The sequence below is a fragment of the Geotrypetes seraphini genome, chromosome 12 (assembly GCF_902459505.1).
Source record: "Geotrypetes seraphini chromosome 12, aGeoSer1.1, whole genome shotgun sequence".
Taxonomy (NCBI): Eukaryota; Metazoa; Chordata; class Amphibia; order Gymnophiona; family Dermophiidae; genus Geotrypetes; species Geotrypetes seraphini.
The window spans coordinates 22,690,755-22,713,875 of NC_047095.1; the positions used below are offsets into that span (position 1 = coordinate 22,690,755).

General features: G+C 44.2%; 1 protein-coding gene across 4 annotated transcripts in view; it reads right to left on the reverse strand.

The window, feature by feature from the left end:
• MTF2 (metal response element binding transcription factor 2) overlaps nt 1–23,121 on the reverse strand; it is a 126,069-nt gene that overhangs the window by 29,175 nt on the left and 73,773 nt on the right. For all 4 annotated transcript variants that reach the window (XM_033916832.1, XM_033916833.1, XM_033916834.1 and 1 more), the window contains 2 exons: nt 17,165–17,233; nt 7,891–8,014 (listed from right to left, as the gene is read on the reverse strand). In XM_033916832.1, coding sequence (XP_033772723.1) covers nt 7,891–8,014; nt 17,165–17,233 — 193 coding nt within the window. The remainder of the gene's footprint in view (nt 1–7,890; nt 8,015–17,164; nt 17,234–23,121) is intronic.

The following is a 23,121-nucleotide window of genomic DNA, read 5'->3' on the forward strand; positions in this document are numbered from 1 at the left end:
CAGCCACCTTAAAAGGAAGTCCTCAGCTGACATAGCTTGAGGGTCCTCATCAGTTGGAGTATTTATATTTACATTAGAGGCTCTGGCAGAGACCTATTTACAAAGAATGTTTTCTTCTCAATTAATATTTCCAAATTAATAAAGTATCTATGCTTATTTGTAAATGGGTCTCTACCAGAGCCTTTAATTCAGAAGCATAATTAAATGAAGTAAATGAAATTTATGGGGATAGGCGGGGATGGGTTTTATTTCTGTTCCCATGCAACCCTCTACTCTAGAGTATAAGACAGGAGAAGGAGGGACATGGGGAGCTCCCTGAAACCAAGATACTGATCTGCTCATATAACATTATAACAGTCAATAACAAAACTGTTATGTATAAATGAATTAACATTACCATTAACCCTTTCAGGACCAAGGGACATATTTGTCCCATAACTTTAAAATCCTATAAATTTTGATTGGGATAGTCTACAGTTCTAAATTTGATATGTACGGATTCCATATGATACTGCCTTTATGTAAACAAACTGGTTCCGACATTCATTCATTAGCGTCGTTGCCAGATTGACGAGAAGATTCACTTGCCACACTGTCCATAAGCCAGAAGTTTGATTTTTTTAAAAAAAAATAATGATATTTCACAAAAAAAATCAATTTTTTGGCATCTGCAAGCCCTTTTTACCATAAAAATGTCGTCAAAACCACAAAAAGTGGCCTACGATCCTTATGGTCTTGAAAGGGTTAAACAGTAAGATACATCACATAAAAGCAACAACTTGAATATAAGTGGAGCTCAATTATCTCTTGAGATTCTATTTACTGAACCTATAGCCCAACTGGCAGAGAAGTCTTAGCTACCACAAGTTCCATGAAGCATAAGGCAGAAACAGGCACATCAGAAATTATCGGGCATGGGGGTTCAGCATACCATTCCTATCTACTGGAAAAGATATTATCAAGGTAAGAACCTAATCTCTTTTTTCAGTACAATAGGAATGGTATGTTGAACCTTAGAGACATACCTAAGCAGTCCCTGAAATTCCGGGTGGGAGAGAGAATCCTGCTTTAGTACTGAGGATTCAAAATTGGAATCCTCATGTGCTATCCTAAAGAATTTAGTGAAAGTGCATAGGGAAGACCATGTCGCAGATCTACATATCTCCTCCGGAGGTATCACCCTCAATTCCGCCCAAGAGGAGGCTACTCCTTTGGTTGAATGTACTTTCAATGACATCATTGGCTGTCTGCCACAGACAACGTAGGTGGAGGAGATCGCTGTCCATATCTACTAGGAAATGGTAGCCTTGGAGACTGGTCTGCCTCGGGTTAACTCTGATAAGAACAAAGAGGTGGTCTGATAGACAAAACTCATTAGTCACTTTCAGAAAACACAAGAGAACTGCAGATGTCCAACAGCTTCAAAGCCTAGTCTTTCTTCTTAGATCACGTAGGTTGAAAGGCTGGTAGCCTGACTTCCTGGTTGATGTGAAATGCTGAAACAACCTTTGGCATAAAAGAAGGTACTGTAAAGCAAGGTCACTCCCATTTCTGTGATTCTCAGAAATCGTTCCCTGTACAACAAAGCTTGCAATTCTGAGACTCTACTGGCTGAGGTAATTGCAACTAGAACACCGCTTTGATCATAAGATCCATGAGAGAAGCTTCCTCCAAAGGCTCATATGGGGCCCTCTGAAGACCCTCTAACATGATGTTGAGATTCAAGAAAGGGAAGGGATCTCAGATCGGCGGCCTGAGCCTCAGGGCTCCTTTGAAGAATCTAATAAATGTCTGGGTGAGCAGCCAGGAAGACTCGCTACTCTTGGCCTCTAAAGCAAGCCAGGCCTGTCATCTGTACCTTAAGGGACACCATTGCTAATCCCTTGTCCAGGCCCTCTTGAAGGAAGGCTACTACTGAAAATACTGGGGGGGCTTTGTTGGATTCCAGATTCTCCTTACTGCACCAGCACTGAAAAGTATCCCATGCCTTGGCATATGCAGAAAGAGTGGATGATTTCTTGGCCTTCAGTAGGGTGGTGATGACCACTTCTGAATATACATTCTTGGTCAGCACCGCACGCTCAAGAGTCATGCCATAAGACTGAAGCGACCTGGGTCTTCTAGAGCAATTGGCTCCTGTGTGAACGAGTCCGGATACATCTGGATCCAGAGACATTCGTCTATTTGTAGGCATACTTCCAAGATGGCCGCTGCTGGTGAATTTTAGTGCTAAAAAACAGCTTAAAATCACCTCAGGGCTGACCAAAAGCCTTAAAAAAAAACCCCAGGATTTTAGGGGAAGGGGACCAAGGCCCTAGCTGTAGAAACAGTTAAAAACAGCTTTTGAAGACACCCCCACCCACCCTCATTTTTCCCACAGGCTATCACAGCCTTACTCACAGACCATGTGTTGGAGAAATCGTGTTGCTGTTTGCTACAGCTACTCCTAGCTGTTCTAGGAAAGGCCCTCTGCTTCCAGTAACTCAGCCATTTCACTGGAATCTTTGGGCTGCTAGTCGGACCTCCATGGACCAATCCTTAACTCCCCAGATTTCTCATAAAAATGGGGAGGGGGGTAGACAAATGCACTGTGAGTGCCCCAAAGGACCACAGCTTGAGCTTCAGCCCCTGACATAGTAACATAGTAACATAGTAGATGACGGCAGATAAAGACCCGAATGGTCCATCCAGTCTGCCCAACCTGATTCAATTTAAAAATTTTTTTTTTTTTTTTTTTTTCCTTCTTAGCTATTTCTGGGCGAGAATCCAAAGCTTTACCCGGTACTGTGCTTGGGTTCCAACTGCCGAAATCTCTGTTAAGACTTACTCCAGCCCATCTACACCCTCCCAGCCATTGAAGCCCTCCCCTGCCCACCCTCCTCCAAACGGCCATACACAGACACAGACCATACAAGTCTGCCCAGTAACTGGCCTAGTTCAATCTTTAATATTATTTTCTGATTCTAAATCTTCTGTGTTCATCCCACGCTTCTTTGAACTCAGTCACAGTTTTACTCTCCACCACCTCTCCCGGGAGCGCATTCCAGGCATCCACCACCCTCTCCGTAAAGTAGAATTTCCTAACATTGCCCCTGAATCTACCACCCCTCAACCTCAAATTATGTCCTCTGGTTTTACCATTTTCCTTTCTCTGGAAAAGATTTTGTTCTACGTTAATACCCTTTAAGTATTTGAACGTCTGAATCATATCTCCCCTGTCTCTCCTTTCCTCTAGGGTATACATATTCAGGGCTTCCAGTCTCTCCTCATATGTCTTCTGGTGCAAGCCTCCTATCATTTTCGTCGCCCTCCTCTGGACCGCCTCAAGTCTTCTTACGTCTTTCGCCAGATACGGTCTCCAAAACTGAACACAATACTCCAAGTGGGGCCTCACCAATGACCTGTACAGGGGCATCAACACCTTCTTTCTTCTACTGACTACGCCTCTCTTTATACAGCCCAGAATCCTTCTGGCAGCAGCCACTGCCTTGTCACACTGTTTTTTCGCCTTTAGATCTTCGGACACTATCACCCCGAGGTCCCTCTCCCCGTCCGTGCATATCAGCTTCTCTCCTCCCAGCATATACGGTTCCTTCCTATTATTAATCCCCAAATGCATTACTCTGCATTTCTTTGCATTGAATTTTAGTTGCCAGGCATTAGACCATTCCTCTAACTTTTGCAGATCCTTTTTCATATTTTCCACTCCCTCTTCGGTGTCTACTCTGTTACAAATCTTGGTATCATCTGCAAAAAGGCACACTTTTCCTTCTAACCCTTCAGCAATGTCACTTACATACATATTGAACAGGATTGGCCCCAGCACCGAACCCTGAGGGACTCCACTAGTCACCTTTCCTTCCTTCGAGCGACTTCCATTAACCACCACCCTCTGGCGTCTGTCCGACAGCCAGTTTCTGACCCAGTTCACCACTTTGGGTCCTAACTTTAGCCCTTCAAGTTTGTTCAACAGCCTCCTATGAGGAACTGTATCAAAGGCTTTGCTGAAATCCAAATAAATTACATCTAGCATATGTCCTCGATCCAGCTCTCTGGTCACCCAATCAAAAAATTCAATCAGGTTCGTTTGGCACGATTTACCTTTTGTAAAGCCATGTTGCCTCGGATCCTGTAACCCATTAGATTCAAGGAAATACACTATCCTTTCTTTCAGCAACACTTCCATTATTTTTCCAACAACTGAAGTGAGGCTCACCGGCCTGTAGTTTCCTGCTTCATCCCTGTGACCACTTTTATGAATAGGGACCACATCCGCTCTCCTCCAATCCCCAGGAATCACTCCCGTCTCCAGAGATTTGTTGAACAAGTCTTTAATAGGACTCGCCAGAACCTCTCTGAGTTCCCTTAGTATCCTGGGATGGATCCCGTCTGGTCCCATCGCTTTGTCCACCTTCAGTTTTTCAAGTTGCTCATAAACACCCTCCTCCGTGAACGGCGCAGAATCTACTCCATTTTCTCGTGTAACTTTGCCGGACAATCTCGGTCCTTCTCCAGGATTTTCTTCTGTGAACACAGAACAGAAGTATTTGTTTAGCACATTTGCTTTCTCCTCATCACTCTCCACATATTTGTTCCCAGCATCTTTTAGCCTAGCAATTCCATTTTTTATCTTCCTCCTTTCACTAATATATCTGAAAAAATTTTTATCTCCCTTTTTTACATTTTTAGCCATTTGTTCTTCCGCCTGTGCCTTCGCCAAACGTATCTCTCTCTTGGCTTCTTTCAGTTTCACCCTGTAGTCCTTTCTGCTCTCCTCTTCTTGGGTTTTTTTATATTTCATGAACGCCAACTCTTTCGCCTTTATTTTCTCAGCCACTAGGTTGGAGAACCATATCGGCTTCCTTTTTCTTTTGTTTTTATTGATTTTCTTCACATAAAGGTCCATAGCCATTTTTATCGCTCCTTTCAGCTTAGACCACTGTCTTTCCACTTCTCTTATGTCCTCCCATCCTAACAGCTCTTTCTTCAGGTACTTTCCCATTGCATTAAAGTCCGTACGTTTGAAATCTAGGACTTTAAGTATCGTGCGGCCGCTCTCCACTTTAGCCGTTATATCAAACCAAACCGTTTGATGATCGCTACTACCCAGGTGAGCACCCACTCGAACATTAGAGATACTCTCTCCATTTGTGAGGACCAGATCCAATATCGCTTTTTCCCTTGTGGGTTCCGTCACCATTTGTCTGAGCAGAGCCTCTTGAAAGGCATCCACAATCTCCCTACTTCTTTCCGATTCCGCAGACGGAACATTCCAGTCCGCATCCGGCAGGTTGAAATCTCCCAACAGCAGAACCTCCTCTTTCCTTCCAAACTTTTGGATATCCACAATCAGATCCTTATCAATTTGCTGCGATTGAGTCGGAGGTCTGTAGACTACACCCACGTAGATAGAAGTTCCATCTTCTCTTTTCAGAGCAATCCATATCGCTTCTTCCTCTCCCCAGGTCCCTTGCATTTCGGTCGCTTGGATATTGATCTTTACATAGAGAGCTACTCCTCCACCTTTATGACCATCTCTGTCCTTCCTAAAAAGATTATATCCCGGTATGTTTGCATCCCATCCATGTGATTCACTGAACCATGTCTCTGTGATAGCAACAATATCTAGATCTGCCTCTAATATCAGGGCTTGCAGATCATGAACTTTGTTGCTTAGACTGCGAGCATTTGTGGTCATCGCTTTCCAGCTATTTTTCAGCGATAATCTCCTTCTTCGTATGGATTTTTGTGTCGTTTCACTTTCCGTTGCAATACTAAGAAATGAGTTGCTGATATTGCTTATGTTGCAGCCTTTACTACTATCACATCTTTTCTTTTGCCGGGGGTGGTCTTTATAATTGTCCTTCGTACATACACCACCCCCACCTTCTAGTTTAAATGCCTGGAAAAATATTGTCTAAATTTCTCTGCAAGGTTTCTTTTTCCTGCTGTAGTAATATGTAGCCCATCAGTGCAATATAGCTTCTTGTCCTTCCATGTATTTCCCCATCCTCCTATGTACCTGAAGCCTTCTTGATGACACCAGGCTCTGAGCCATCTATTAAAGTCCTCTGTGTTTTTCACTCTTTGCTCTCCTTTTCCATATGCAGGCAGTATTTCAGAAAAAGCTAAAGTCTTTACAAAAGGTTTCACGCCTTCACCAAGCTCCCGAAAAGCTTTCTGTGCTGCAAGTGTGGAGTTGTTGGCCAGGTCATTTGTTCCCAGATGGATAACAACATCAGTGTTAAAATCCTTAGTTTCTTCCTTAACTATAGTCAGTATTTGCCTGGAACTCCTGGTAGCTGAGGATCCTGGAAGACATTTCACTATTTTGGACTCCTCGCCCTGTGTTCCAAGGTTAATGCCTCTGATGATGGAATCCCCCAACAGTAATAGTTTTCTGTTTTTGGCTTTTTTATTTGTACTTAGGGTGCTCTTGTTCTCTTGAGTTTCCTTCATTGGTTCCAGTCCCACCTCCCTTCTGTTTTCCTGAGTATCGCAGTGCACTAGTGGAGCGAAGGAATTCTGTAGAGGTAATATTAGTGAAGGTGGATGTTTCTGTGTTACATGTCGCAGTCTTCCTGAGCCTACTGTGACCCATTTATTCCTGGGCTGTTTTATTCTTTGAGGTAGAGGTGGTAAGTTGGTATGATTTTGTGGAGTGATGGAAGCTGCTTTAATTGTATTCAATTCCTGTTTAAGTTTGCAGAGCTCCTCCTTAATACTGGCAAGTTGAAGACAGATGGGGCAAGCCTTAAGCCTCCAAATAGTATGTCTTGGAATTAAAGCACCACAGTGATTGCATAGAACATTGCAAGTCAAAGTGGCGAGCAAACACCAAGGGAATGGACTCTGAGACCCACTAATCTTCAGCAGGCTGGCTGAAACAGATCCCCGAAGGATACACCTGCTAGTTGCAGATTTAAAATTTGCTCCTTTCCATACAGGCAGAGTAGACCCTTATCAAAGGGATCTCTGATTTCACAAAAAAGGCAACGATTAGAGCAAAAAAAATGAAAAACTATCGCAAAATAAAAAAAGAAATAAACTGAGCAAATCAGACAACACCTTTCATACTCATTTGCAGAAAAAGAAACTGAAGGGGACAACAGATTCCTGGGAGGAGGAGATTTCAAAAGCTGTGACTGACATCTTTCTGCAGTATGTTCGCAAGAATGGCAAGAGTAACCCTAAGGTTCAGCATACAATTGCTATTGCACTGCAACAAGTGTTTAGACAGAGAAAAGAGAATAAAGCTCAAATGGGAAATGTTTATTTAAATACTACCATGCTATAAACTGCTTCCACTGTTTTGTAAAAAAAAAAAAAAAATAGGGGGGGGAGAGTAAATAGTTAAAAAAAAAAACAAAGTATAAATGTTTTTAAATTACAGCATTTTACAATCTTAGGTCCTCTAAATACCCATTTTCTTAAAAGGATCTTAATTCTCTGGTTTGATATGAGGGTCATAACAATAAATGGTCATGGATTTGATATGTTGCCTTTTTGTGGTTCAACCAAAACAGTTTATATTTATTATATGCAGGTACTTTCTCTGTCCCTAGAGGGCTCACAATCTAAGTTATATATCTAGGGCACTAGAGGGTTAAGTGACTTACTTAGAGTTACAAGGAGATGAAGTGGGAATTGTGCTCAGTTTCCCAGGTTTCCAGCCCACTGCATTAACCATTAGGCTAATGCAGTGGGCTGAGAACCTGAGAAACTGCTGGTTTATTATTAGAATTCTGTTATTTAAACTTTAGATAATATTAATTACTATCATATCTTACAGTCATTAATAGTTATCATTACTTAGATTCTAAAATACTATTAAGTATTGTGTATATGATGATATGAATAAAACCAAGAAATGTGTTTTTAAGTACCTACCTCTCCTGGATGCAGTCTATCCCAGTTTTCATTAATATATGTGATAAGTTCAAGTTCAGAATCAAAATATTTCTTTTTATGAATAACACTTAAGTTGTAAAGGCATAGGTGTGCTATATCTACCCTGGAATTCAAAGACATTAATAACAAATATATTAAAACATGTTCTTTTCCATTACATTTACTATAGTCATTTTGAGAATTTCTGGAATGCCTCACTCTTATTACAGAAATTTAATATTCCCGTTTTTGTCCCCTTTTTCCTGCATAGCAACTAAGCTCAAATGCTTAAAAAAATATTTTGTTAAGATTTCTGATTTTAGGATTTAAACAATCAACACTGAAAATCTGATGAAAAAAAATTAGAGGCTTTTATTGGACAAGCATCAGCATCAGAAAAACACCAGTTTCCATAGCACTTCTTCATCACTCCCTTGTCTTGTATCCTCCAATCAATTTTTGTGCCTTTTATGCACGGAAAGCACAGTTACTTACCGTAACAGGTGTTATCTAGGGACAGAAGGCAGATTTTTTTCACATGTAGGGTGACATTATCCACGGAGCCCTGGTATGGACTACTTTAAAAGTGTATCATCACTTTAAGAACTTGAGAAAGTTTATGAACTGCCTGCACCACCCAACGCCCTTCACGGTTCCTCAATTTGGTAACAGAGCTAAGAAGCCAACCAGAGGATGTAGGTGGGTTGTGAGAATATCTGCCTGCTGTCCCTGGATAACACCTATTAGGTTAGTAACAGACTCCCACTCCAGGTGATAAAGGCCAGCAGCGTGACGGATTTTAAGAGAAAATGGGATACTCACGTGGGATCTTTAAGGGAGTAAATTCAGGGGAGGGGATACTTGGAATGGGCAGACTTGGTGGGCTATAGCCCTTTTCTGCTGCTTTTTTCTATGTTTCTATCCCAGGACAAGCAGGCAGCATATTCTCACATGTGGGACTCCCTAGTTTACTATGATGGGATGGAGGGAGAGTTGGCCATTAGGAAAATAAATTTTGCAATACTGCTTGGCCGAAGTGACCATCCCATCTGGAATAAGATTCCTGACAGTAGTGTGATGTGAATGTATGAACTGAGGTCCAAGTAGCAGCTTTACAGATTTCATCAAATAGGAGTCAAGCAAAGGAAAGCTGCCATAGCTCTGACTTTGTGGACTGTTGTAGCCCAGCCTGAGAATAACAAAAGGAGATAGAAGAGGTCAACCATGTGGAAACCATTCTCTTGGATACTGGACATCTCAACTTGTTAGGATCTAAGGAGACAAAAAATTAAGATGTTCTATGTGGTTGAGTTCTCTGTAATAGTAAGCCAATGCTCGTTTGCATTCCAGAGTGTGAAGAGCCATTTCCCCAGGGTGAGTATGAGGCTTAGGAAAGAATACTGGAAGTATAATAGATTAAGGTGGAATTCCGTGATGATCTTTGGAAGAAACTTGGGATGGGTGCGAAGCACCACTTTGTTATGGTGAAATACTGTGAAAGGGGGATCTGCCACCAGTGCTTGAAGCTCACTGACTCGTCGAGCTGAAGTAAGGGAGATGAGAAAAACCACTTTCCATGTAAGATACTTAAAATGAATCATAGACATTGGTTCGAAAGGAAGCTTCATCAGTTTAGCAAGGACCACTTTAAGATCCCAAACCACTGAAGGTGGCTTGAGAGGTGGTTTGACATTGAAAAGTCCTTTCATGAATCTGGACACAAGAGGATGAGCAGTGAGAGGTTTACCATCAACTGGTCTGTGAAAAGCATTTATAGCACTGAGATGAACTGTAATCAAAATGGTTTTGAGACCTGAATTGGATAAATGAAGAAGATAGTCCAAAACTGAAGATACAGATTTGGGCTCATGATGTTGAAGAGCACCCCAGGTGAAAACCTGTGTCCATTTTTGCTGGTAGCACTGCTGCGTAGACAGTTTTCTAGATGCTTCCAAGATTAGTCTGACAGGCTGAGAAAGATGACGGTCAGCTGATGTTAGCAGAGAGGTACCAAGCTGTCAGGTGTAATGCTGGAAGATTGGGATGCAGAAGAGATCCGTGATTCTGTGTGAAAAGAGATGGGAAAATTTGAAGAGGTATTGGTTCCTTCATGCTGAGTTGAAGTAGAAGGGAGAAGCAGGGTTGTCTGGGTCACCAAGGGGCTATGAGAATCATGGTGGCCAATTCCTGCTTAAGCTTGACAAGTGTCTTGAGGATGAGAGGGATTGGAGGAAAGATGTAGAGAAACTTGTGAGCCTAATCCAACAGAAAAGCATCCACTTCCAGATGGTAACGAGAGTACTGCCGGGAGCAAAACTGAGGCAGCTTGTGGTTGTGGGGGGACACAAACAAGTCTATATGAGGGGTCCCCCACTGAGAAAATATAGGACGTAGAACTGCAGAGCTGAGTGTCCACTTATGTGGCTGAAGAAACCTGCTGAGTGTCTGCAAGTGAATTCTGTTCCCCTTGAATGTATATTGCTTTGAGGAATAAATTGCGAGAAATGGTCCAGGACCAAATCTTCTGGGCCTCCAGACAAAGATGGAAAGAATCCGTGCCTACTTGTGTATGTAATACATTGCAACCTGATTGTCTGTGTGGATGAGAAAGACGGTGTTGGTCACAATGTGTTGAAAAGCTTTGAGAGCATTGTAGATCGCTCTGAGTTTCCAACAGATTTATATGACAAGGCAGTCCTTGGCAGACCAGTGACCCTGTGTGTGAAGACCATCCAGATGAGCTCTCCATGTGTAAGTGGATGAGTCCATGGTCAGAACTTTCTGATGAGGAGGGGTATGGAACAAAAATCCTCTGGACAGATTGGAAGAGTTCATCCACCACTGCAGCGACTGTCAAAGTGAAGGTGTGACTGTAATGTGTTGAGATAGTGGGTTGAGAGCTTGAGACCACTGAGATGCGAGAGTCCATTGAGGTATCCTGAGATCAAGTCCCGCAAACGGAATAGCATACACTGTGGAAACCATGTGACCCAGTAGTACCAGCATTTGTCTGGCTGAGATTGATGGCTGATAAGTCTGAGTGCAAAGCTGAGTCAAATTATCAGGTGTGCGGTAGAAACACCCTGAGATGAATGGTGTTTAAGAACACCTATGAATTGTAGAGTCCGAGTTGGCTGGAGTTGTGATTTTGAAACCAAATTGTTGAAGGAAGAGAATGCAAGTCGCTACTGTTACCCCTTGCGAGGTAGGGCCTTTGATCAGTCAGTCGTCCAGGTAAGGAAAGATTTGGAGTCCCTGAGACCATAGCGCTGCTGCCACTATAACCAGGCACTTGGTGACTACTCTGGGAGAGGATGCAAGGCCAAAGGGTAGTACTTTGTATATTGATAATGGTGGTGAGCCACTTGAAATCAGAGGAATCGGCAAGAGGCCGGATGCACTGGAATGCGAGTGTAGGCTTCTTTCAGATCCAGAGAAGATAGCCAGTCATTGTGGTCTAAGATGGGATACACAGTTGCCAGGGATAATATCCAAACTTTCCTTCACTAGAAACTTGTTGAGACCTCTGAGGTCTAAGATTGGACGAAGACCTCCCATATTCTTCGGGTTGAGAAAATACCAGGGAGTAAACCCCCCTCTCCCCAGTTTCTCTGTCCAGGAGGAACCCTTTTGATGGCATTGAGAAGGAATTCTATCTCCTGAAGAAGAAGGGACATCAGCTGAGGGTTGAAAGAAGACTCTCTTGGAGGATGATCTAGAGGAATGTCAATGAAGTGAAGAGAGTATCCCTCTCAAATAACTGTTAGTACCCAGAGATCTGTGATAATCAGTTCTCAGCGAGGATAGTACAGTTGTAGCCGGCCTCTAATGGGTTGAGGAAGAGACTGAGATAGAGGATCAGCAACTATGCTCTCACGAAGTGAGTCAAAAAGACTGAGCAGGCTTTTGGGGAGCTGCAGATTGAGAATTTTGAGGACACTGTTGTTTCTGTTTCTTCTGCTGCGGTCTAAGGGAAGCAGCCGGTTTGGTAGAAAAATGCCATTGATAAGAAGAAAAAGGTTTGAAGGTCTTAGAAGTTGAAGGCTTAGGCTTGGATTTAACCAAAGCATCTCAATGTTTCTCATGGTCAGTGAGCTTTTGGTTAGCATTTTCAATAGTCACCAAATAGCTCATCACCCAAGCATGAAATGTTAGCCAATCTATCCTGAAGATTGATATCCTTGTTGGAGACTCTGAGCCATGCAAGAGGTCTCATTGCCACTGACATAGCTGAGACTCTGGTAGATAATTCAAAGGCATTATAAGCAGATCTCACCATGTACCTTCTGGCTAGGGCAAGGGTGAGAGATGTAACAAAAATCCTGTAATTGTTGTGAAGGAATATACCAATCAAAAGAAGACAATTTCTTAACCACATTCTTGACTAGCAGGAAATATAGAAATTGTAGTTTAGGACTGTTGGCTAACATGGAATTTTGGTACAAGCGACAACCAAACTTGTCCATAGTGTGCCCTTCATGCCCTGGGAGCACTGAGGCATAGACTCTGGATTGAGTAGATTTTTTCAAAGTCAACTCTACCACCAGGGACTGATGCTGGAGTTGTGATTTGTCAAAACCAGGAGAAGAAATGATTTTGTAGAGTCCAATTTTCTAAGAGCCACAGTAATTGTGAGGGGTGGGGTCTCCCAGTTCTTATGAAGAGTATCTTTGAGAATACCATGTAATGGTATTCAAAGGAGTTCTTTAGGAGGCTCATCATAGTCTAAGGCCTCCAAATATTCAGCACTGTAGGCAGAGTCAGCTTCTAATTTGACTGTGAGCTCTTTGCTGAATAAATTTTGTGAAAGAAAGTCTTTTCAGTAGGAGACTTAACTCTATGGAGATTTCTTAGGAGACACTTCAGAAGAAGTAACATAAGCCTCTGTAGTGGACTCAAGGACATCATCCACCGAGTCAGACTGTAAATCCGAGTCATAAAAGTCTTTTGGCGAAGGAGTGTGTTGAGATTGATGGGGATTTGTGAAAACTGGCGGAAGCCATTCAGGGAGGGGATCAGCGTGGGGCAGGAGCACAGAAAGCTCACTCTTGCCCAGTACACCACTGGACCACCAGGGATTCAAAAAGGTGCAGGGGGAGGTTGGGGGGGAGGTAAAAAAATTGTCAGAGTCAGCCGGGACAGGAGATGGGAAGGATCCCTCCTGTCCCACCACTGGACTATCAGGTGATATGGCAGGCTTGGTGAAGGCCTTCAGGACATCAGGAGAGAGCGGGACAGGGGTCAGAGCAGGGAGGTGGGAAGGGTGCAGGGCCTGGCAGGGAAGGAGGGAAGGGGGGTCATGGTGGAGAGCTTGGCAGAACAGGGAGTGAGGGTGGCTGGGTGCAGAGTCTGGTAGGGAGTGAGGAGGGCTGGGTGCATGAGGTCAAAGGACTCAATGGTTTGGGAAGGTCAAGCAGATGGCATACTGAAAACAAGTCAACACTCCCAGCCTGAAAATTGGCTGATAAGAGCCAGAAGGCCCAAAACTAAAAATCAATCAAAAATTAAACATTTTTGAATTCAATCTTTTTTTAATTGAATTTTATAAAACAGACAAAATATAAAACCAGTAAACAGTGAACAGTGAATAGCGGCTTGCAGTACTCATACATACATAAGTTGAATACATTTATGGTAGTAACTGTTATCATTCAAAGAAAATATGTACCTATGGGATAGACCAGATCACAAGAAAGTGATTACCCAAAGGGGGATGTAATCATAGGCAGTCCTTTAGTCTCTCTTACAATATGCTAAAATTGGTGCCCATACCTTTTGAAAGGACAATAAGGAGTTAGTTCGCTCAGCAGCTATATTTTCATACTTAGAGTAAAGACATACTGTATTCCACCAAGTATTATGATTAAGTGAAGAGAAATCCTTCCAACACAAAAGTATTGTTTTAATCGCTATTAACAGTAAGCAGTTAAGTAATTTAGCCTCATATTTGTCCAAGGCTTTCATTAGTGCACATTATCCGAATATTATGATCAAATAGGTCAGCTCTTCAATAATGGGCAATATCTCACGTATCCCAAATGTTTTTCCATAACAATTGTAATTGAGGGCAATAATAGATCATGTGATCTAGCATACCAACACTTTGAAGACACGACCAGCATTTATTGGAATCTAAGGTGTTCAATTTGGAAAGATTGTGTGGGGTCCAATAAGCTCTGTGATAAAGAAAAAGCACTGTTTGCATGATAGCTGACAACTTCAGAGCTTTGAAGGATGATAGCCAGTGTTCTGCCCTAACAGAAGGGCTGAATTCCACCCCTGTATCATGTGTCCATATGTCACGTAATGCGGACGGAGAAACAAATTTCTGGTGGTGCATTAGTTTATACCAAATTGAAGCTTGACCAGGTAGCGAATTGAAGGCATTGGCCCAACTTAGTATGGAAGGCAAGTTCATAGAAAGTGTAGTCTGCTTAAAATAGGTCTGAACACAATGGTGCAATTGTAACCATTGATAGTAATAAACGGGTTCCAATCTGAAAGAGGTACTCAATGTATTATAATCAATGAAGGTACAATCGGACATCAGATAATGTATTGCCCATATACCACGCTTACGCCATGACTTCCATTCAATATATTGTCCTTGTATTTTTACATGAGGATTTTGCCATAATGAAGAATGCATTGTTGCATTCCACTGTAATGGAGCTAGAGAGTCAACTTCAACTGAATGAAAGCAAAAGAAACAAAACAGAAAAATATGACTGAAAGGGGAAAAAAATAAATGGAAAGGCAAAAATAGTACAAGTTTGATGCGCTAAGAGAGACTAAGAACAGCTTCTCAGTTCCACAAAAAACTGACAGTCCCATGAGCCGACGTCAGATGGGAAGGCACCTCCATGTGTGCACGCAGTCTCAGAAATGTAAAGTCACAGTACACTTTTTGACAGTCTGTACCGGGTTCTGTGGATGTTGTTACCCACATGAGAATATACTGCTGGCTTGTCCTCGGATTAAAAAAATAAATAAATTTAAAAAAAAAAAAAAATATATATATATATATATATATACACATATATATTCTGGCCACTCCCCTCCTCCCACCCTCACTCACCAACCGTTGGAGGAAGCCGGCCATATTCGGTGGCTTGAGGAGGCGGTGTGGAGCGGTGCTAGCGGCGGCTGCAGGGAGGAGGGCTTCGTGCAGCGGCTGCCGGGAGGAGGGCTTCATGCAGCGGTGCTGGCGGTGGCTGCCGGGAGGAGGGCTTCGAGCAGCTGAGGGTTGGGTGCTGCTCCAGAAGCCGGCTCTACTAAACTTCGCAGGCCGCACAGCACCTCAGTATAACGTTTCCTCTGACGTACGCGATCGCGTCAGAGGGAATGTACTTCTGAGGGGCAGAGCAGCCCACGAGGTTCGCAAAAGCCAGCCGCGATGCTCACAATGCTGCATACTGGACCGGTGAAACAGGTAAGGGGTGCTGCTGGAGCAGGGAAGAGGTGCTATTGGACCGGGGGAGCAAGGAAGAGGGACAGGGGGAGCAGGAAAGAGGTGCTACTGGGCCGGGGGAACAAGGAAGAGGGACAGGGGGAGCAGGGAAGAGGTGACACTGGGCCGGGAGAGCAAGGAAGAAGGACGGGGAACAGGGAAGAGGTGCTATTGGACCGGGGGAGCAAGGAAGAGGGACAGGGGGAGCAGGGAAGAGGTGCTATTGGACCGGGGGGAGCAGGGAAGAGGTGCTACTGGGCCGGGAGAGCAAGGAAGAGGGATGGTGAGCAGGGAAGAAGTGCTATTGGACCGGGGGAGCAAGGAAGAGGGACAGGGGGAGCAGGGAAGAGGTGCTACTGGGCCGGGGATATATATACTAGTATTTTAGCCCGTTACATTAACAGGTGCTAGAATATATGTCTGTCTGTCTTTATTTCTGTTTCTCTCTCCCTCCCGCTGTCTTTCTTTCTGTCTCTGTCCCCCTTTGTCTGTCTGTCTCTCTGTGTATCTCCCTGCCCCTGTGTCTTTCTTCTTTTCTTTCTGTCTCCCTTCCTCCCACTGTCTGTCTGTCTTTCTATCTATCTGTCTCTCTCCCTGCCTCCTATGCAGCAGCATTTCTCTCCCACCACTTCCCTGTGCAGCAGCCAAAGCAGCATCCCCTCCCCCTCCATTTCCCTCCCCCACACCACTTCCCTGTGCAGCAGCAGTAGCGTCTCCTTTACCCCCCTTTCACTTCCCGCGGTCTGTCCGGCTCCCTTAGTCCCTTACCTTCCCTTCCCGCAGTCCTGACTACGAACCTGGCAATTCCAGCAGTGTGTGCAGAAGTCTTCACACACTGCTTTGGGCCCTTCTACTGCCCTGATTTACTCTGGCACGTCCCTGATGACATCATCAGAGACGCGGCAGAGCAAATCAGGGCAGTAGAAGGGCCCGAAGCAGCGTGTGTAGACTGCTGCACACACTGCTGGAATCGCCAGGTTCGTAGGCGGGACCGCAGGAAGGGAAGGGGGGGCCGCAAAGGACTCTGGCGGCGGGGTCAGCGCAAGAGCCAAGGCGGAAAGTTGCTGGGCTCCTCGGGTCTGTCACAGAGGTCGGGCCGGCTCCGTTTCTCGGTTCACCCCGGAGAGGGGGGGGCAGGAGGCGCTCTTTGTGCCCCAGCCCTTCGGAGGGTGCGTGTGAGTAGCCAGGAGGCCTAGGCAGTGACAGGGCTGCGGCGGCCGTCTCTGAGTAACACCAACTCTCTCTTCTCCTTTTCTGTCACTCCCAGACCGCTGCCCCGCGCCCTTCGACTACTATGGTACACTTTTATTTTCCCCCTCTGTGGTGCCTCTAAATGTCCCGCCTCCGAACGCGCCTGTCACGTTTCTAGCACACCTTCGGGTACGTAGTAAGTGCGCATGTGCACTCTTGCTGGAACATCCCGACAGATCAGATCTCAGGGAACACACGGTGAGAGTGCGCATGCGCGCTTAGCATTTTATTATTATAGATATATATATGTTTGATACTACCTAGAAAGGTACCCAGCATTAAACCTGTAGCAAAGAGACACTAACAAATATGGAGTTTTTTGTGCCCTCAAAGAATCACTAGCTGAAAAATAAACACAGTAAATTTACAGCTCATGAACACAAGAATAGAACCCTAATATTTAAGTTCATCAGAATTTAATCAGGTGACATTCTAATTCTACTATAAACAAAATCTTAAAAGATTTAGATTACATCACAATTTTAGATGAAATCTTACACTATGCATCCATATTATTTATTAGCTTTTCATTTTACTTACAGAGAAATTCAACTTTCCCTTGGTTTTGCTTACCATCGTAAAGGTAGACGTTTGAGGTATTCTGGTCCAGAATTGCAAACTGAACAACTGAATGTATAAAACCTAAAAATATAGCATTAAAAATAAATTGATCTAGTGAAACAGAAATGATAAGCATTAAAACCTTCCAAACATCTACACATCAGAGAGAGATTTAAAGATTCTTAGTCTTTCATTTCATTCATACAATTTACAGGTCTCCTTCCATATTCATGGGTTCGACATTCACAACTTCAGTTATTCACGAGTGTTCCATCAATAAATATTGGATGACCTGCGCCAAGACGGGAAGGTAAATGATGACTAGAAGTGGTTGATAACCACATGCTTGGCCAATCTGCTAAAAAGAATCGCCTAAACCTCCTCCTTCCTGCCCCACCAGGACACCATATCCAGCCCTAAGGACCACATCATCCTGCTTTGAATGGCAAACTCTTACTAACTCCGTTCCTCTTGCATCTATCAGTACCATGACATTACTATCCAAACTATACCCCAGGTGGTAAATACAGATCTTCCACATTGCTTATGATCCACTTCCATTACCTGAATAAGTTATTCATGAATTTATGTTATTTACAGGTGGATGCAACCCTAACCCCCGCGAATATGGAGGGAGACCTGCACTTCCATATCACCATCATTTAAAATCAATTGTGCTAAAGTTTAACCATCATGACAAACCAACAGCAATCCAAATGGTAATTTTAAAAAAGTATTTCACAGGTAAAAGTTTCAAGTTTTATTTAGACTTTCTCTCCCACCTATTGGAAGATCCTCCTAGGTGGCTTACAATATAAAATATAGGAAAGTTTAAGAAACTGTGAGCATTTAGACAGATATGACAGTGGAGGTAAGTGAGCTGGAACAATTTAATATAGGATAGTATGGGGAGGGGATAGTACAAGAGAAAGCAATCACCTGTCTCATGTTATGAATATGCGCCTTTAAATAAAGTGGTCTTAAGTTCTGACTTATATTTATCTAAGGAGGACTGAAGATGAAGGGATATTGGGAATGAGTTCCAGAACTGATAAAATGCATTAACGTATGTGCTCATGTATTACTGTATCTTGCGATAAGAAGGGGTTATAAGTTATTTCTGGTCTGCAGCTCTGAATGTTCTATGAGGGGAATATGATATGAGAAGCCGTGAGAGATAGGAGAGTTCACCTGACTGTAGTACTCTGAGTACTAGTAGGAAGATTTTATACGTGATTCAGTGGATAATAGGGAGCTAATGAGCATTTTTTAGAAGGGGGTGTGATATAATTAAATTTCCTGGCATTGTGTTTTAAACATATAGTGGTATGCTGAATAATTTGCAGTCTACGGAGATCTTTGGTCCTTAAGCTGGTAAAAAGGGAATTATAGTAGTCAAGTTGTATTCGCATACCATATAGTTTCTTATATCCCACAATTTTCTACAAGGAATAATTGCAGTTTACAATAAGATTGAGATCAGTTATTACATTAGCAAGAAGATTCTAGAAAGCGGGTTAGGTAGAGATCATTATGAGGAGAAAAGATAAGTCTAACATTCTTCAGACGCTGTAATAGGGAACTTAATGTAAGTTTAGCGGTAGACCAGTGGTCCCCAACCCTGGCCTGGAGGACCACCATGCCAATCGGGTTTTCAGGATAGCCCTAATGATGTAGATAGGAAAAAAGGCATGTAGCAGATTTGCATGCCTGTCACTTCCATTATATGCAAATCTCTCTCATGCATATTCATTAGGGCAAGCCTGAAAACCCAATTGGCCTGGTGGTCCTCCAGGACAGGGTTGGGGACCACTGGGGTAAGACTATTCCAGACTCTGGGGCCCAGGGATTCAAAGATGGACACAAATAGTTTTTTTCATTTAATATGCTGAGGTGAAGGGAGGGACAGTTTAAGGTGCTGCATCTTTATTGCGTTATAGAATGAATGAAGAATCTTGAGGTCCAGTACTAGTCCGCCAGAGTTGTCACCATAAAGAGAGATTATGTACTTACCCTGGTAAGCTCTTTTCCAATAGATAGGTGAAACACTCTAGACGACAGGGTTATTTCCTCATGCTCGCATAGACTGCAGAAGAAATCCACTCCGGATTTTTCACTGTGCCTCAGTGTACTTCACAGCTCAGTATAGCACCCTCTAGCAGTCAGTACCCAAGCACAGAAAGGCACCCACATATCTGAAGTAGATGCACCTGTAACAACAGGCCAAACTAGAGTTCTGCTCAGAAACAAAAAAACAGTACCATTAACTGCCAGCACAGGCTTCAAAGGAGCTCAGAAACTACTTCCGAACAAGCTGAACATATGTACAAATTCTTCACAATTCCAAAGGGCTGACCAGTCTCCAAGAATCAGCTTGGAGAAGACTGAAGAGATTGAAAAGCTGAAAACAGGTGCAGGAAGGACAGGGCGGGGAGTCTAGAATGTCTCACCTATCTACTGGAAAGGAGCTTAACAGGGTAAGTACATAACCTCTTTTTCCAGTGCAATAGGTGAGATATTCTAGACAAGAGAGACATACAAAAGTTGTCCCCTAGAATAGCTAGGGTGGGCTTGCTGTGCCGGCCCTTAAGACAGAGGACCCGAAGGCCGAGCTCTGCCTGGCAGCCACATCCACTCTGTAGAACTTGGCAAATGTGTGAAATGAGACCATGTTGCCGCCCTGCAAATCTCTTCAGGAGGAACAGCTCTCGCTTTAGCCTATGACAAAAAGCCACACTCCTGGAAGAATGCACCTGAATGGAAACAGGAGACTGTTTCCCCGCCAGAATATAAGCGGACAAAATGGCCCTATGGATCCATCTGGAGATCATGGCCTTAGAAGCGGGAGCACCCTACTTACTGGAATGTGTTAGCACAAACAGATGGTCAGAGAGGCGAAACTCGTAAGTAACCTCCAAATACTGCAGGAGCACCCTGCGCACATCCAGTTTCTTCAGCAGGCGATCCTGAGTTCTGGAACCAGTCAGCTGAAAAGCAGGCAAACATACTTCTTGATTGAAATGGAAAGCCAAGACCACCTTCGATAAAAAGGAAGAACCGTCCTCAAAGAAACCCCCACCTCTGAAATACGGAGACAATGCCTGCAGCTCGGAAACCCTGTGGGCAAAAGTGATGGCAACAAGAAACACTGTCTTGATTGTCAAATCCAGGGGGGAAGCATCCCAAAGAGGCTCAAAAGGAGCTCCAGCAAGGTCCGACATCATCAAGTTAAGGTCCCAAGCCAGGAAAGGATCTAAAACAGTACAGTCCGGCCACCTGAACCCACAGAGAAGCCACAGTGAGGCCTTTATCCAAACCAGGCTGAAGAAAAGCGAGAATCCACACAATTGGAGCCGAGTAAGGATCCACCTGGTCTTGAGAACACCAATGCTGGAAGGACTTCCACACCTTAGCATAGGCCGACACGTGGACGACTTCTTAGACTTGAGGAGAGTGTCCACCGCCATATCCGAATATCCTTTATGTTCTAGAGCAGTGTGCTCAAGAGCCATGCTGTAAGCGCAAAGCGACCCAGATTTTCCATGGCCACCGGCCTCTGACAGAGAAGGTTCGGATAGATGCTCAGGTGCAGACTGCGCCCCAAGCGCAGTCGCATCAGATCCATGTACCAAGGTCTTTAAGACCAGTCAGGAGCCACCAGGATGACGCAGCCAGGATGAGCTGTAATCCTCCGAAGTACCCAGCTGATCATGGGCCAGGTAAGAAAGATGTACAGAACTCCCCAAAGCCACGGTTGCACCAGAGCAAGCCCCTTGCTTTCTGGCTCAGATATGTGACTGAAAAAACGCTGTGCCTTTTTGTTTCTTGCAATGGCCATGAGGTCAAAGTAGGGTTGTCCCCAGCATCAAACAATGGCTTGGAACACCTCAGATAGCAAGACCCATTTGCCTGGATTGAGTGTCTGACGGCTGAGGAAGTCTACTTGAACATTATCCACTCCAGCTATATGCGCTGCCGTCAGCACCAGTAGATGACGTTCTGCTCAAAGAAAAAGAAGGCAGGCTTCCTGAGCCAAGGGAGATCTCTTGGTCCCTCCCTGGCAATTGACATAGGCCACTGCCTTCGCATTGTTGGAGAAGACTCGGACAGGGTCTGCAGCAGTGCTCTCAGGGCTAGCTGAATGGCCCTGAGCTCCAAACGGTTGATTGACCACTTTCTATGAGTCGGAGTCTAATAGCCATGCTGAGGATGACAATCACAGTGAGCTCCGCAGCCCCGAAGGCTGGCATCTGTCGTTACCACAATCCAAGAGGCAATGTGCATCGAACGCCCTAAGGGATCCATGGATCCAGTACCCAAGTCTGATCTCCTAGTCTGGCTACACTATCAAATAAAGGATCAGAGAGGTCAGGATCAACTGCCGGATCCCTCAGAACAGGAGTTAAAACCTGAACTGGCGGAGCGGGCAGGAACAGGGGAGATCTCCAATGTCACCCCGCCACTCACAGATATCGACAAAGGAGGCTGAGAACTTCCAGTCACAGAATCTCTGGCCTGAAATTTGGACCACAAAAATCTCTTGAAGTCAGAAAAAAATGTCAGGTCCCGGGGGCATAGAGTCATCCTTAGATGACTGAGACTTGCATTTCTTAGGCTGCGGAGGGTCCACAGCCTGGCTGCCCAAAGGACCAGCCAAGTCAAGCCCAGAAAGCAATGAAGGCTGTCCCACCGGGCTAGCTGAGCGTGAAATCACCTGCTTCTACGAGGGGGAAACAGAGCCGGTAGCTACCATCCCCCCAGCTACACTAAGCAGCACTTGGCACAAGGATGCTCCAAATGCACTAAATTTGCGCAAACTTTACATGAGTTCAGCATAGGAGACCCTAAGGATTTTATCCCAGCAAGCTTCCTGGCAAAAAAACCCACAAAAAACCTGTGTTTTGAAGAAGCAGGGAGATGAAAAAAAGATTGCTAAAAATTCAAAACGGCCACCGAATTTGCGACCAATAATGGCCACTGCCAAGATGGCTGCCAAATTCACCAAGATGGCACCAAAATGGCACTGAATTTGCATAACAAATGCAATAAAAAATGTCGAATTTTGGATTTTACAGGAGGGGGGACACTTCAAACCTCAGAAAACCCCTCAAAAACAGATTTTACAGGAGGGGGAACACTTCGAACCTCAGAATACAATCTGTGCTATTAGGGTCAGTCAAATCTAACCCCAAATCAATTAAATATGGAGTTCCCCAAGGTGCCCTGCTGTCCCCCCTCCTCTTCAATCTGTATATCAGGCCAGTCATCAACATCACGCACAAATACAACATTAAGATTCACTCCTATGCCAATGACCTTCAACTACTGCTCCCACTAGGTGACGATCGACCAACTCAATTCACTAACCTCCTACACTGCCTCTCTGACATGAAAAACTGGATGACTGCCCAGTTGAAAGCCTCAAAGACTGAACTACTCTGGATCAGAAAAAAGAACACTATTTTACCCGTCTGATCTTATCCTGGGAATCCATCCCCCTAATAGCAAAAGGCCAGGTATGAAGTCTCGGAATAATACTGCATGGCCACCTGTCCCTCTCTGCCCATATTTCACAGGTGCCCATATTTCATAGGTAGCTTCCACATCTTTTTACTACCTACGACAACTGCGAAGGATCCAACCCTTCCGCCCAGAAACAGACTTAGCCCAGTTGCTCTATGCCTATGTACTCGCTAGGCTAGACTACTGCAACTCCCTATTCAAAGGAATCACTGCAAGAGACCTAAAATGTCTTCAAAAAATCCAGAATTCAGCAATTCGGCTTCTATACAACCTTGGCTTCCGTGACTCCATTACTCCAGCGCTCCATGCAGCCCACTGGTTACCAGTCAAAAAGTGCTGCATCTTCAAAGCCCTGGTTATAACCCACAAGAGATTCCACACAAAAAACCTGCCTAAATAGCATTCAATCGCTGCTTGGCTGGCCCAGACCTTCTCTCCGTCAGAAT